At 39.2% G+C, this 17,118-nt stretch overlaps 1 protein-coding gene across 2 annotated transcripts in view; it reads right to left on the reverse strand.

Moving 5' to 3' along the window:
• Positions 1–8,390: 8,390 nt before the first annotated feature.
• ENAH (ENAH actin regulator) overlaps positions 8,391–17,118 on the reverse strand; it is a 91,039-nt gene continuing 82,311 nt past the window's right edge. Inside the window, exons 12-15 of one of the 2 annotated variants that reach the window (XM_074144508.1) lie at positions 16,746–16,808; positions 13,030–13,108; positions 12,131–12,188; positions 8,400–11,447 (exon numbers count right to left, since the gene is read on the reverse strand). In XM_074144508.1, the coding sequence (XP_074000609.1) occupies positions 11,410–11,447; positions 12,131–12,188; positions 13,030–13,108; positions 16,746–16,808 (238 nt within the window). In that variant the 3' untranslated portion in view covers positions 8,400–11,409. Of the gene's footprint in view, positions 11,448–12,130; positions 12,189–13,029; positions 13,109–16,745; positions 16,809–17,118 lie in introns of both variants that reach the window. The other variant, XM_074144509.1, reaches the window with a different exon arrangement.

Raw genomic sequence — 17,118 nt, forward strand, 5'->3', positions numbered from 1 at the left:
TAAACTTTAACCCTGCCTCTGGAAGTCAGCTGTTTCTTTTCCGGGAACCCCACTGCTATCAATAGCAAACAACCTTTATTAGCACTAGCAATCCCACAGCTGGAAATAGCCCAATTAACAATTTTGGGGGCAATACATAAGCCAGAATGTAGCTCAACACGACATCCTTGGGTTTGCAGGGTAACAGGCACTAAAAAAAGTCCTCCCTAAAGGCAGTAAAGGCATTTGAACCATTGTAGCCTGAGATCTTGGAAATGCCTTTGCTCAGTTTTTTCATTTTAAACAAAATCTTGCATGTTTAGGAATAGGGATCATATGTAGGAACCTCTTCCCTTAATTGCCCCATGATATTTTTTCTGAAGCCAGCAGAGTGTAAATACCTCCCCCTCCCCCCCATTACAGTTAACACCTCTGTTCCCACAGACCTTATTTTTCCTCCTCATTGGCTCCAACTATTTTACACGTTTCCCATGACATAGCACAATATTGGGCATTGTATCTGGGGTGGAACCGCCCTGTGATTTACTCCAGCTGCTGCCTTTGCTGGGTGATTTCACAGCAACTGACTACTTGTTCATTAATATATAGTCCTGTGAGTTACACCCCAGTTTGAGCATTCTTGGTGGGGGTATTTCAAGTGCTTTTATTTTTAAATTACAGTCTTGATACTGGAGTAAGTGCTTGGGCGTTTGTACTATTGTGTTCTGAGGTTTGCCAGGTATTTTATTTTTTTACTAGCTTAATGGCAAAGAGCATTATGCCAAGCAGCCCAGTCCATATTGCCAGCCTTCTCCCAGCTCACTGCAGCCAGACTATTTTCCTGTTCATTACAGCATCACTATTTTGGGATATAACTGAAGAACCACCTGATACGGTGGGATGCTGGCTGTAGGGAAGCAACACAATACTTGTATATGACTGCTAATAAAGCCCCAGTGAACTATGGTGGAGTGCGGGTCATCTGGAACCCAAACTTAATTACTAATTACTATAACTAAAGTCATCTTAACAGAGATTTGCAAAGTAGCTGCATATCCAGGGGCTCAAAACCACTCTTTGGCTGATAAGGTACACCAGAAAATCCTCACCTCTGCCCTGAACTGAGCAGGACATCTCATCTGCTGCAGTCCTGGAAGCTCAGCAACTCCAAAATACTTAACTCTGAACCAGAGAGCATTGAAAAAAAAAGAAAAAAAAAAAAAGATTCTGAAGGTCATATATAGGATTGGTAGAGTAGAAGTGTCTCTAAATTCTGAGTCAAACACCCTTCCCTTAGTACAAACCAGGTTGAATCCCTTTATCCCCCAAAACATACAAATTAAATATACAGCACACAAAGGAAATGCCATGCTATGGAAGAAGGGTAATTGAGACATAAGCATAAAAGAATGCAACTCCACAATCACTATTTAGGTATTTAATGGTACTAAGTACCATAAGTGAAAGAGAGAAGTTAAGAAAACAAATAGTCAAAGGCAGAAAGCCAGAAGACACAACTGACCCCTTAAAGAAGGCTCCCCCTGCTCCAGCGGTCTTGGGGTTCTTTTGTTTTGGTTAAATTGGGGTTGTTCCTTCAGTAGCATGGGGCAAATTTACCTGAAATAAGCTCTATGTGATGAATATGTGTGAGAACGGACATAAAAGTTCATAAAGGAAGGGAAGCATATTTCTCATTTAGCATTCCATCAGGCACCTGGAGGCCTCATGTTCTGGTAGGAAGGTTAAGGTCTGCTTCACAAGGTGGTCATTTGTATAAACCCAGGCCTTATCACAAAGAGGACGAAGGTTATTCCCATCTCTGGGCAGGCTGGTCTGATCCACCGCCAGGCCAGCGAGCAGAAACAAAGCAGGTTAAAAAGAATAACTAGGCTAGAGCAACTGAAATGCCTTGCTCCTGCCTCAAAATCCAGCTCAGGCTCTGCCATGTGTACGATAGGAGAGGACAGCCTTGCTCAACAGGCAAGTGAGAGGTTGCTGAGGGTGAAGGTTTTGGGAAGCCTGGAGGAAGAACGTGAATCTGTATACACATGTCTACCTTTTAAGATGAATTGAAGCCTAAAAACACTCATCCTCTGCCTTTTCTGAAGCTATTTGAAGACTAAAAACAGCTGAAGGAAGTTGTTCTCCAAATTTTGAAGGAACAATTCAATTAACAGTTCAGCAGTGCTTCAACTGCACTGTAGGATATCCCCTAGGCTGAAACTACAACATCTATGAAACAAATCTATTTTGATTTTCTCCATTGTGCCCCACGTTGAGCATCTAAATCCTTTTCTTGAAAGCAAATGATCACAGAGCAGACTGTTCTGGTTTCTGCCCTCTCTCAAGTACTACAATTACCTTTCTAGAATACTAAAAAAAAAAAATAAATCAGTATTCCATTGCTAGAAAAAAACCTATACATCTTAAATACTGATTATTTGGGATGAATGTATTTCAAAAAGAAAACTGATATTGTGCTATATCAAAATAGACCTCTTCTAACCAGGAAAGCATGGATACGAGGAAGAAAAGTTACTGTTTTCACCAAGAAACTTGTATTACAAATTGGGTTTTTTCCCCCTTCCTTCCAAACCAACATATTTTCAAGAGGAAAAACTGAAATCAACAGGAACATAGAATTTCCATGCAGTTGATAAAATATAAAAGGACTATTTTTAAGTCACTGCTTGCAATACAGGTTCTCAACCCAGCTGTGATGCATCTTTGCAGCACTGCACTCAAGTGAGCATCTGTGAGCATCAGCTTTAGCAACGACATTAAAAAAAAAAAAAGAGACTCTGAGATAACTCTGTTATTGAAGCATTTTCATTTTTACTCCTTTTAAATCAGACATCAAGCCATTTCTTAATTATTAGTGAGGAACTTCCCCTTAAAAAGCTGTTTTCCTTACCACCAGCAAATTGAGTACTACTGAAACCCAGCAGCAGAGCTCAAAACATCCCATAACACTAGCAGTGGCTGCATCACCCTATAATGCTGGCTCCAAACTGCACCAGCTGACAATGCCATCCAGCCCTTTACTCACAGAGGTGGTACTTGTTAATTGATATTTATTTATTTGGTATCTGTATCTCACTTATTTAGCAAATCAATTTTGGTTTAGAAATACCGCCAAATGCCTTTTATTCTTTACTCACAGCGTACTACAGGCGCTATATTGTAGTCACGTCAACATGTGAAGTTCCTAGACCACTCATAACATGCAACACTGTACATAAAAGGGATGCCATTCCAGAGCTAAGAGATTGGAAGTAAGCAATTAAGAACAGTGTGAGCCATTCTATTGCACCCTGATGGTATTAGAAGCAGGATTCCCAACCTCCAGTAAAAAAAAAGCCATTTCCTGTAATTCAAGTTACATTTTATTGCTTCCATATTTTTCATAGACGCATAAAAATTGCTGGGCAGTATTTACTAGATTGTATTACAGTTTGGTCTTTTTAGTCTGAAGTGTTTCCAGCCATCAGATGTAATTGTGTTACAATGCGTATGGACTTCAGAGAAGCCAAGAAGACTCAGGGCTTGAAGATGTGCAACATTATCATTTATAATAGCTGAGAGCACATAGAGAAACAGACACAATTAGGGCCCAGATAAACAAAGCATGAAACCTATTGCCTTTAGAATAAGACCAGTGACTTCATGGCAAGGAAGCTGGCCTTCAGCAGGTATATAAAAATGTAATTAACAATTTGTTACACAATGAAAAAGCCAAGACTTTCCTGCTGGCGCGGGCCCCGGTTGGCTGAAGTTCTGGGTCTGTCTGCAGGAGGTTCAGATCCCAGGCTGTAACGCTGGGAGGCTCTGTCCCTGAGCAGCTTCAGACCCCAACTCCTCTCCCTTTTCATTAGGTAAATACATCAAAGACATGACTTCGGTTATATATTTCACCTTACGTTTCTATGCCATCAGCGAAAAAATAAAAGCATACTAAGTGAAAAGTAAAACAGCAAGAAAATGCAGTATCTTACGAAGTGCTCATTCCCCTCCTCTTGATTATTAACATCGTCACCTCTGGTTTCTCTCACACACAATGCTTGAGAACACACGAAACCCAGATGCTCCAACCCACACTCATTATTTTGACAATGCCAGAAGTGCCACCATCTTCAAAGCCTTTTACAACTATATTCCTTCACTTTCAAGGGAGGAATTTGCATTTTTGGCTGACAGAAACCCTCTCTTCCGGAGTCCTCTCACTACCCCATTCCCATCCCACAGCTCATCTCTGGAGATCTCTACCTTCGGGAGACTTTAATATGCACTGCCATTACACCAGGCCCAACAGCTCAAACGAGGATTTTTCTTTCCAATCACCCCGTGCCACTAACTGGAAGTGGTAACCAAGCTCAGTTGTTCGGCAGAACCCAAACCAAAACTATTTGATCCTGCACAAAGAAACTCTCTGACTCTACTATGAATGATTATAGCAAGTAGCAGCTCACCAAGTATTGAGAAAGTGAAATGAAATGGAAACACATTTGAAAAGTAGTAGAAACTAACAGATTAAGGAACTGAAAGCTCATGTTTTCAGTTACAACCAATAAATTGCAGGAACCTGCGTATTTTCAGCTTGCAAGGTATCATTTTGTAAGTCGTCTTTGAAGAGTGCTTTTTGTCCCTCATAAATGATTTACTTAAACAGTATTAAAAGCTGTCACTAGTATGCAACCTGCGTGTTCCTCTTCCATGTAGCCTGAGACATCCGTAGGAACATGACCTTGTGAAGACTTGGTATGAGTTTGTCACCACAGTATCACAAATATTTGCTTGACTCCAGTATATCCCAGAAGAGAATTTAAAATTTTGAAGGAATCTTTTTTTATATATAAGAGACTTAGGGAAAAAAAGAGAAAAGGCAACAAGTATTTGATTCCATTTTACTGCTGGAATAAGTCCTCCTGATCATCAGACAAGGCCTGAACCTGCCCATCCCCAGCTAACCACACTCTCCCCTTGGGGTCATCTCCTCTTTACACACACTCCATTAAGTCCCATAACAGTGCTAATTTCAGTGACCAACTCCTAAGCGACCAACTCCTACTTCAAAAGTCACTTTGGGGAGGTTGAACACGTAAACTAGCTCCGTAACCGAGATATCTGCTCCCATACAACTAATCACACATAGCATGACGGGAGGATATAAAAAGATTCTCTTTGACAATTCAAACGCTCTGGCAAATATTCGAGTTAAACAAAATAATGTTTAAGGCCACATTACAGGCAGAATACAAAGCTGTGGCCTTCACATCAGGCTATGAGGAACACTGCGCTAACGCAGATTATTCCAGTTTTTCTTGAAGATCTGCTAACAAGATCAGTCCCTCATGAATGCCAATGTCTTTCTAGCACTGTGGGCACTCGGCAGCACCAGCCGGTACTCCTCAGGGCTACATTTCTGCAATTGCACACTCTGAACAAAGAAAGAACTTTTCACTTACCCTGTGAAGTCCCCTGACAGACAGACTCCATGGGGCCTCTACTCCCCTCAGGCCCGGACTCCCCTCAGGCCCCTCTCTGCTTCTTACACTGTAGCGTCTTGTCAGCCTGTGGGACTGAGAGCTGTGGAGACCTTCTCTCACCAGCAAAACAAAGATTACCTGGCAGAGATAAGGCACATTTTTGGCCAACTTCGTCTCGCATACAGGCATCTTTCACTGCCAGAGAGAAAGGCCTCAGCCTACGAGCCACATAAACCTCTCTCTCACCTGCTGCAGCCACAAGGCCTCGTGGCTGTGACAGACTTCCTCAGATCCACACCCAGGAGGCATTTATGAGCAGAGGTAAGGCACATTTTTGGCTAATTTTGTCTCGCATATGAGCATCTTTCACCGCCAGAGATAAAGGCCTCGGCCTACAAGGCCTTTCCCATCTGCTGCAGACTTCCCCAGATTCACATGCTGGAGGCATTTACAGGCACATCTGGGCTGGTTCTGCAGCACCACACAACTTTTCAGGATCAAACTAGTTTCACAGTACAGCACTGGGGGGAAAAAAGTCAAGCAGCAGATTAATTTACCTTCCACACAAAGATAACCTCCCTCTTTTTTTTAAAATGTACTAGGCCTATGATGATAGGCAAGCAGCCTTAAAATTGCCCAGAAAGCCACCTCTGCTGACTAGCTCATAATTTGCGGATTCCAGCTGCATCTGAGACTGGGTTTGAAATCTATTTGTGAGTTTTCAGGCCTTGCACAGCCCCACTCATTTGTAGCTGCTTCCTTCCCTGCAGGTACCAGCCTACACTGAACGCTTCCTGAACCTCCTTACACTTTAATCTCTTTTTCCTCACTACTGTTGATGTTTTTCTCTGTGTCAGCAGCTTACGGACCAACTCGGATCTGCAAACCAAGATACAGTTCAGGACAGTCACAGTGTAGTCAGCAGAGGTCACTTTATTGCTGAGTAAAAAGGTGTTCAGAGAGTATGTAGGGACTTCAGTAGTCCCAGCTGGCAGGTGATAAATACAATTAAGATTCAAGATGGTAAACGCAGGATCACGATGCGAGATCGCTTCCAACTCTACCATGCTTGAGCACTAGCAAAGGAGACCTGTGGTCACAAAGAGAAGTGAAAATGTCACACCAGCAACAGCTCTAAAATAGGTTGCCAAGGGAGGAGAAGGTGGTCCACATAACTGAATAACTATGGCAAAATTAAGCAATAATTAATTAAGCCATAAGAGCTGCAACAGCCAGAGCAGCAATACAGCTACTGCTCTACATCTTCGCCACTTAACAGTTTATCGAGGCACGGCACTGGATAAAGAATATCCATCGAGTAAGAGTCAGGACACCAACCTTCATAAAATAAAGGTTAGAAAATGCATTTATGTAATGACAGAGAGTTCGACTGGGATCCATTTATAAAATGGAGGTAACTTTACAAAGCTGTTTGATGACTTTGAGCATCACTGTGATGACCAACTACCTGAAGGAACCCCTGCACAATAAATGAAGGTGCTGATCCCCAAGTAACGTGCAGACAGTGGTGCTGTGACTTTAAGGTTTTGCTAAGCTTTCTCAACATCTAGAACTGCACCTCCTCATCCATATCTTGGGCAATTATGCCAAGTTCTTTTAGCACATTTTTAATTAAAGATTGTAAACCTAAATAATATATTTCCTGACCCAACATATCAATTTCAACAGTCTCAGGTAGCCATCTCCAAGGAATAAAAGTACTTAACTCCTGTCAGGCCTTCATATGGGCTGGCTTAAAGACATACTCTCTTTTGAATGTGTAAATATGTATTGTGACAGTTGATTTAACCGACTTGTTTCTCTCTCTCCATTAAGACTCTCCTAGATAGCATGTAACCGAGCATTAAATAATCCTCAGCACTTCCATACCCATAAAACACCCCCTAAGACAAAAGATTTAAATGAACTTTAGCCTGTTCTTGAAGTACTTTGCACTGGCCCCAGATCCACTGAAATCCCTGACTCCTTCCCTTTTCACTTGCTCTCCATGAAAAACCCCACAGTGACAGCCTACACAGACAGCAAAATTTACGGTTGCATCAAGAATTGTTAGTCTTGAGAACAAAACCAGTTTGGGAAACTTTTTTCTTGTTCCTCATCAGCCTAGTCTGGTTCACCTACCGAAAACAGAGGGAATCTCTTGATTTTGCAAGCTTTGTATGGTTAGTTGCAAGAGACACGCTGGCAAGTAATATTTAGAACTTGAACTGTACCTACTGAAAACATATTCAGAAGAGCCTGTGTAAAGTGTTGATAATCACCAGTTTGATCAACTGCAGACCACGGTCCTACTTTTGTAATACACAACTTTAAAAAACAGATACCACATATCTCTTGACACTGACAGATTTTGCAACGCTGTTCAGAAATTTAAATCAGAAGTTTTAATACTTGTTGCCTAAACATTACCCCAATAATAGCAGACCATTCTAGAAACTGTCCTTAGTGTACAGAAAGCTATATTCTTTTATGGTAGTTTTTCTTTATTTCCAGCATTGAAAGTAAGTCATTGACATAAAAGCAGCCAAGAGAAAAAAAAAAAATAATCAGACTAACTGCAATTATTTTCTCCCCTGTCCTTCTCTCTGCCTCCTTCCCAAGTTCTCTGTGCATACAGAGACCAAAGTGTATGCTGTGTGAGAAGGTAAATCAAATCATAAATTTAAAATGGATTTGAATTTATGTACAGCTGTTACCTTTCAAGAACGTTACACAGTCCCTGCAATTACATTCTTTGTAAGGCAAGTCTTCACTTTTCTCTACTGAATCTTCTGATGGAGAAACAGAAAGAAGGGATGGAATCAAGGAGTAAGGAATGATCACAGGCATCAGAAATTTTGGGAATTTAAGTAGTAAACCTTGGAGAGTCTTCTAGGAAGTTCCAGAAATAATTGGTGGCAACATGTATATATTGCAATTTTATTTCATTCGCTCAAACAAAACGTTAGCATGTAAGAAATTTTAAATGACACAATATGATAAAAATAGCAGAGAATGAACTGAGAAACTAAAAAGAAGGTAAACCTAAATGCATGAAAAGTCAACATTCATTAGTGATCATCTTCAGTCTTTGATTGACACTGGATGGTCGGTAACTTTTTAAAACAATGAACTGGAAATCATTATGACTATTCTGAAGAGATTTCAGCACCAGCACTAAGATTTTTACATTCAGTTGGTTTGCAGTTGACTTGGTAGCCACTTGCCTGTAGTACAGGTTTATCACAGGTCAGATCACAGTGTTGAGGAAAGCAACGCCTTCCTGGCATTAGAAAGGATCCCTTAAACTGCCCTCAGCTTAAGACATCCATTGTACAAAAGCACAGAACCACCACAATATGTTTTGTTTTTTTTTTCTTAAAGAACTTCGTTACCAGTAAGCAAAATAATCTTAGCTTCTGCAGTTCATTTTCAATACTGAAATCTCTGGAAACGGTGCAACTGTCAGTAGGACAGGAAATGTCTACAGTAATCTTTAATTCGATCTGATTTTCTGGAAAAAATCAATTCGGCAGTTTTGGGATTACAGAAAGTATGTATGTAGAAGCAGCACAAAAGACGACATCTGTTCCTTTTTCTTTTTTTAACAGAAATCATGTTAATTGTAGACCAAGGCACAAAACGTTTAGTGCATAAGCCAGTTCCTTGCACAATCTAGTATTTCAGCCTTTAATTTTGGACCACTTATACCCATTCATGCTATTCCACTATGCTACTCCTGAACTCCCCTAGAAACAAATCAAATATGATTTCTGACAAGGGTAAACTTCCTTAATGCTCAAAAAGTCCATATAAAACAAAAAGTTACATCAACAAAGATGAAAATGCCTCCTCTTGTTTTAAGAAAAACAGTACTTGACAAGCTTACTACGGATTTTATTTTTTAATGCCTTCAATACATGCATGCAGAAAAATGTTTTTGTTTTTCTTTCTTTTTTCTTTTTAAAAAATGATTAATAAATGGGAGTTAGGCAATATTTCCACTGTAGTCTCCCCTTAGAATTTGAGCCTACAGAAACAGGAAATGTTTAGAGAAAAATTTCTTACTGAAGCTTCTCCAAAGCTGTAAGTGCTCTTTTGCTTTGGTGCTCAGCACTTCAGACAGTGTGTTATTGAAAGCATTTGTACTACGAATTGAGCTGCATGTACTTTTATGCTGAAACATTAATCTCTCAAAAAGTTGTAAGTAATTTTTTCTTTTGGATCAGCCCAGATCCCAAAGCAAACACAGCACTGTTACAGCTCAGAAAAATTGACAGTGCAAAAGAAAAGGAAGATTTTGATCCATATTCTTTGTCCAAAGCGCTACAGATCCAATTCACAGGATTTCTATTCCACTGAACTGTACCATATAAAAAAAAAAATTAAAAAAATAAAAATTTACAAGCATAAAATCCTAAACCCCTGGGAAACAGAAAGGTATCATCTCCCCTAAAAAGGATTCTCAAATTGTTGACTGAAACCGATGGCATACCATTGCTGTTTATCAGGGTTTGGGTTGTGTGGAGCTGTGGGGTTTTTCTGTTGGTTTTGAGTTTTTTGGAAGGAGGGTGGCAGATAAATTAGGACAAGAAGGGGACATTTACTGTGACCTGATGTTCCATCGCTCTAAGGTAACTAACTGCTGTCCCGTTTCACGAAACGATCAGAAAAGGGAGTCTCAGAAAAGAGTGATGTAGAAGGTCATGACAAAAAGGTAAAGGACAACGCACTTACACGGGTGCATCCTCAGTAACTCAGATGCCTACACGTTTGTTCTCTCACCGAGAAATGAGTTAGGTTCACATGGGAGTTTCAGAACCATTATGGAAGTATTACTGAATTTCAAATAGAAAACTGAAAAAGATACAAAAGCATTAAGTACCTGGTTCCATTAACATGGTTACTGATAAAAGTCACGTTTTCCTCATTATTACACATGCATGTAAGATGAAGAAAAAGTGTAGAAAGTAATAAAAATGTGTCACCTTCCCCCTCCCTCATCCCGTATCTTTCTGGGCATAAATTAAGCCTTACAAATGAAAAGGCTACTCTGTGACATGCAATTTTTCTTTTAATTAAAAAGCTGGCTGTGTTGTGTTACATTACAAAAATGTCCACATGCATAAGTCTAAAAAAAGCCCCAAAATCTACTGTAAATCTACAACATACTAATGATTTACATTTGACTGCTGATTCGCATTATGTAGAAGTCTTAGATTTGGTAAAGCATCGTAACAATGTAGGAAGGCATCTACATCTTTAAACTCCGGACTGTATTTGCTTTTTTTTATTTTCCTATAAAATTGCATGAAGGCTAACTAGAGAGGCTTCCTATCATAAAATTCCAAAATCTTGATATGTCAGCACTGTCTAGGTCATTCACTTACAAATATTGCCCTTTAAAAGCGCGCATTTCTAATTGCTCCATGTTTTGTGAACTGAACTTCTACACATCTGATCTTTTAAATTATTCATGGAAATATCAGATATGATAGGAAGACAAACCTGAGATACATTTGAAGTACAACAGTATAACTTGCTAACTCCTTCATTAATAAAGAAAACCTCTCTGAAAAGCCTTCCCAAGCTTTTCCCTGTTTTTTTTTTTTTTTGTCTGAACAACAAATTCTGAAACATGTGCAATTTTATTTTGACATGAGTAGACTTCAAAGCACTGTGATCTCATCTGATAGGTGTAGGAATTTCTGCATAATCATTACAGTAACTTTAAGAGTCTTTTCCACCCTGCTGTAAAGGTCAGAAAAAAGCTGCAAACTAGGAGGGGAATAGCATATCACCAGAGTGATGCGTCTGAAGCTTTTCAGAATAGGTTGTTTCTCCCTCCTTCCAAGTGTCTGTCTCCGTTTTCTTCTAACAGCTCACAAAACGTAGTCAGTTTTATACCAAGTTAAAGAGTCACATCGGCTTAGTACTAGTCTTTCTATGCAGTATTCGACTTGCTGAGTTCCTGCCTGATAGCTAGAAAGAGAGAGAAAAATTAACAAATTAAATGGTCAAAGTCAAGGCAGAAAGCCAGAATGCACAACTGACCACTTGAAGAAGGCTCCCCCTGCTCCAACAGCCTTAGAACCTCAGTACTTTCCACAAAGAAAAAAAAAAAATGCACACCATGGCAGTAAAACAAAGTTTTAGTTATTTCTTGACTGGTGGACCTTTAAGATTATTCTTTCTCAATAATAACCCTTAATTACAGAAGACTACATAGGAAAATATCTTCTGTTAAAATATAAATGTAAATTGTGGTAATTCTTTTCTTTGATTTTTATGTTCCCGATCAGAGAAGAAAAGACTGAAAGCACAATCCCAGTCTGAATATTCGTTTTGAACTATGCACCTCAGAAGCTCTGGAGTATTTAAAAATAACCCACCTACCACCACATGATACAAGGATAACTGCAAATCACCCAAATACAGCATCCCTCCAACCACTTTTAAAAGACACCACTTAGTGTCAATGTGCTATTAAAACAAAAAAGCACAGGAGAGAAAACATACAAGCCCATCAGTCAGAACAGGTCTGGCACACCAGACTACTTTAACCAATATATCATTCTCAGGCTAAAGACAGGTTATATTTACTTTTCTGTGCAACTGTACCTACTTACTCTAAGACTGAACAACAGCAGCAGATTGATACCTACCATCAATGAGCTCTTCCTTTAATTTCGTTAACTCCTTCCTCATTTCATCTAAAATGTCCTATGGTGTTAGAGCATAAATAATAGGTTAGTTTTGCAACTTGAAAAGATTTAAGTTTTGCCACCTGTAATCTTCTGCAAAGAGAAATCTGAAATTCTTCCAACCCGTAACTCTTCTGAAATGCGTAACACAGCCTTTATCTTCCAAGTTAATCCCAAAACCTAAAGCATCCCCAAAACACTCTAACTGCAGGTACAATGAAGAAAAATACCTTTTGCAGAAGTCCTACAAATTGATTCCTATAGGACTTATGAGAGGAGAAGGGACATACTGAAGTGAGGAATGCAAATAAAAGTACCTAACTAAGAACTGCAAGCAACAACTGAGCTAGAACCCCCTCTAGAAACTACCGGGCTGGGCCCTCTGCTCTAGAACAACCCACTGAGCTGGACCCCCTTGTTCTAGAGCCACCCATCTGACCCCTCTGCTCTAGAACCAAACACTACCCCACCCCCTTAGAACCAACCACCCTGACCCCTCCGCTCTAGAACCAAACACTACCCCACCCCCTTAGAACCAACCACCCTGACCCCTCCGCTCTAGAACCAATCACTGAGGTTGCTTGTTTGAGTGGAGAGGAGAAGGGAAGGTTTTCCAGGCAAACCAGTTTCCCAGTTCCATCCATAGTATCAACACCATCTTGTGTGTGCCTTCTAAGGCAAAAGCATCCTACAGTTTTGACTCCTAAGAATACTGAAACACCTCTGGGAAAAAATAATGACTAATAATTACTAAAGCATTATTTAAGTTTGGAACTAATTAACAAAACAGTTATAAACTGGTATTGCAGAGCTGCAAGTCCTTATACCCAAGTTTTGTATTCAGAGCATTAGATACATACCTGCTTCAATCTGTCATAATCTAGACCTTCTGACTGGACTCCGTTGGCACTGGGTTGCCCCGTTGGTGTAGATTTTGGTCTGCAGTACAAAAACACATCCGTGAATTACCGGTCACTTGTTATTACAGGACACATAGGACTTCCCCATCAAACTTGCTAACATTCATCTATCGAAAATGTAGTAAAGAATCAGAATGAAAAAAAAAAAAAAATGTTGGGAGAGGGAGGGTGGGAAAAATCAGGCAGACCCAAAATACCACACAGAATAGAAAGCAACAACCAAGAACATTTTCCACACGCTGGAAATATAAATTACCGTAACAGTTATTAGTTCAAAACAAGGACTTTTCAAGTAGCAGACAGATTTCACTGGCAGTTTCTTATTTTTTCATAATGGGCATGAAAAGCTGAACGCCTTCAGATGTAGAATGCTTTCCTTTCTCCCTTTTCAGCTTCCCTTACTCATTTTACTCATTTCAAGAGGCCCTCTCCAAGAAACACTCCCACTAACTAATGACAACATGTTGATGCTATAACTCTATGAATGCTGTGGAATCACCCTGGCAGATTCCCAATATTTGACAGGACACGGCCGAGAAACCTTATCTAACTCCCTTCCAACCTAAATTATTCCATGAATTACTAAAGCCACTGAAAGCAAACACTGTAAGAGCAGCAAGATTTCTAAGATAATATTTGAGAGGAAGTTCTGGTGGTTTGGACTACGTCATGTTAAATGTTTGCTTATGTGATACGTAATACCCTGAGACACCAAAAACTTGAGTTGTCCAAAGGATGGATGGATGGAAAGAAGGTGTGGGAAAAAGAGGGAGGAATGTTCTGCTGTTCTTAATGACTTTTTACATCTTAGCTGACATTCTCTTTCCATTACTCTATAAAATGTTAAGCCAAAAAGATGCTGTTGAATTGTCAGCAATTTAATCGTGTCAAGAGGTTTCTGCGATGTTTAGCATTATCACCATATGTTAACATTAAGGAAGGGCAGGGTATTAGTAGATTAAACTGAGTCCTATCTCATTGTCCTTGTATGTGGCATCGCTGAACAAAAAAGCCTGACCTAAACTCAGTGTCTCACTTCCAAATTCTTACACAGGAGGAATTCATTAAACAGTGCAATTTTTCTAGATTCATTACCTGAAGGTGCAGCCTTATTTATTATGATGGAAGGTGGCCAGGAACAAAAAAAAGGCAAACCAGAAGGAAAGGCACAGTTCTGCGCTTTATATTCTCTCAAATACACAGTATAAATCTTTTTTTTAGGAATAAAGCCGAATGTGTGAGGTACACAAGCAGTACAATCATTATTTTAATTTTTAAACATAAGTATTTTTAATTTAGCTAAAACAAAAAAAAAAAGCTGTATTGTCATTCAGAAGAAAGAGAATAGTGAACATATAAATATATTTCTTTGTTTTTACAAAACCATTACCTTCGGCTTTCATGCATCTTTCCTTACAAGACAGGAGTTCATACATGAAGAAATTGTCTGATTACACTGTCTTAACCTCTCAGCAATTTTTTTAACACTTCATGATAATTTCTGTGCACTGCCAAGTTGATTATGTCAAGCCTAGTGGCACTCATTTAGGGAAAAAACTGCCAACAATTAACCATGCAAAACAGAGTCAGCAGAAGGGAATGTGTAAGTGACCCTTTGCCGCTGGGCTTTGCATCAAAGCAGAGGTGCAGGAACACCCTGTGCTGTTACACCAGCTCGGTCCTTCCCTTGGGATCGCAACAGTCAATGGCTACAACTGTTCAGACAATCTAAACCTAAGTTCCAAGAGAGAAATTGCTACTGTTATTACTGCTTGAAACACACCAAAATGAAACACACGATCCACTGAGTAAGACAGAAGATAAAATATTCAATAACTTGATAGTGGAAGAAGCTGGAAAATAGAATTCACCTTGTAACCACCAAAAGGTCTACAGCTTGTGCTAATGCTATGAAGACAAACCACAAGTTGGGATTTTTTACAGAACTCTTTAGATACTGATGGTGCTTAGTACCTTATGAAAGAATTCCTTGCTAAAAAACATCCGTCAAGATGAGATCTTTGGCAATTGCTACTTCATCACATACATAGTATTTGTGATATTAAAAGTGTTACTGGCAATTTACACCTGAAACTGTGAACACTGATTTACTCCAAGTAGGATAGCATGAATTTTTCAGTTTCTCCATGTATAGTTTCTGATCGTTTCAGTTCACTATCACTCCCTTCCCATACACTATGGCAATAGAGCATATACTCAACGTTGCTGAAAAAATGTGTCCTCCCAAATGCAATTCCTGAGAAGTCACAACAGAGACCTACTACATGCCTTAATGGAAGAACTCAAAACAAAAATATACTCCCATATTTTAATAAAATGACTCATGGCTTTAATATTTTGATGAGATGACCTTAAAAGAAGAGCTCTCAACAGCTAGACTGCTTCTTGTTTCTTTTGCTTCAGATCTCTCGAATAAAAAGACAGCTTTACCAATCATATGCTGTATACTCCTGATGTCTGCAAAGTGCTCAGCAGGAAAGCCTGTTTATTAACTCTAACACTCCATCTTAAGAATGTATTCCATTTTTGCTTTCTGAAATGCAAGATGTTCTTCATTCAGTCAAATACAAACCCGTAATTTGTAAACTAGATTAATTTCTGATCTCGGGCAATTCTAGCTTTCTTCCCCGCAAAATTATCCTCTTTTTCCTTCCTTGGCTTGCTCATAAGAACAATTAATGGTGAATGCAGTTGCCATCGAGTCATAGATTAACTACTGAAATTTAGTAAATGAAACATCCCAACCATTCAAACCGAAGGTGGCTAAAGAGCACTCCCATGTGGTTTTTCATAGCATTGCCTAACAGGAGAGAGAGGTACCTCAACAGACCCTAAAACACCTTACATCAAGCATGCAAGGTAAAGATTTTATTCATGCCAACATGCAGAATACACCACCCAAGAGAAGTAGCTAAAAGGGGAACTTTTCATACAAAAGATTAAGTATTCACCACAATGACTGCCTTCATGGAAAAATAAAGCTGGAATTTGACTCCGTAATTCTGAGGGGCTCTGTAACATTTACCTGTGGAAAGCTGTTAAAACCTGAACACTTTTGATGTCAGTATTTTAAGACTATGGCTACAGAGAGTGAAACTGAGATCTACAGCTTAAAATACGCATGATGTTATTCTAATTTGTGAATATGTTCCAAACAGAAATATTAATTTATGTTTAACCAGTCCTTTTTTAACTTTTTTTCCTTTCAGATGTTTAAATCTGGCAAAATCTCTTATCTTTACTTAATTTGTGAAAAGCAGACGTGAAAGCTCACCTGGAAAATTAAGTGCTATTGCTGTGTACTTAAACTTACATTTTTGAAAACCTGCTTCTCAAAACACTGCAAATGGTTCACTAAATCTTGGCATATCCAACAGGAATTTGTACCTTTGCAGGTGGTATCTGCCAAAAAAAATAGTATCTAATATGAATTCATAGCTGGTTCTTAAGGCATCTCAATTTGCCTTTGGCACCACCTGCTTTTAACTAGTCAAAAAATGGGCTCAACTGAAGAAACAAAACGTGAAGAGGAACCTGGTCATGCCTGTGGTGATTACCAATCCCTGTAGAAAAAGTCCAACCTTGAACTGGTCAGAATGGTTATTACAAAGTCTCAAATCCCAACAGGATGATACCTGTTTAATGAATCATAGAACCTGTTTTCAGAAGCAAGCAGATTTTTCCATGGAGATTCCCGTCTACGAAGGGGAGAAACACTACCTTAACAAGCTATAATAGGTCTTAATTATGTTCAGTTTTAGTACCTTAGACACCATGGAGTTTAACTAGTTATATCCCAAGAGTTCTATTTGAATGTTTCAGGAAATAGTACAATCGCGCAGCTTAAGTCTTTTCAAAGTCTGCTACAAAAAAAAGGCTTGACTTTAAACAGGACACTAGTTATTTTAAAATACTTTGAACATTTATTCTGAATAACAACTCCCTCATTGTCTACCTTCAGAGTAAGTTTTGCTTACTTGCCAGTTTCTTAGGCATGCTTTGTTTAAT

Source organism: Numenius arquata, chromosome 2 (genome assembly GCF_964106895.1).
Source record: "Numenius arquata chromosome 2, bNumArq3.hap1.1, whole genome shotgun sequence".
NCBI classification, from domain to species: domain Eukaryota; kingdom Metazoa; phylum Chordata; class Aves; order Charadriiformes; family Scolopacidae; genus Numenius; species Numenius arquata.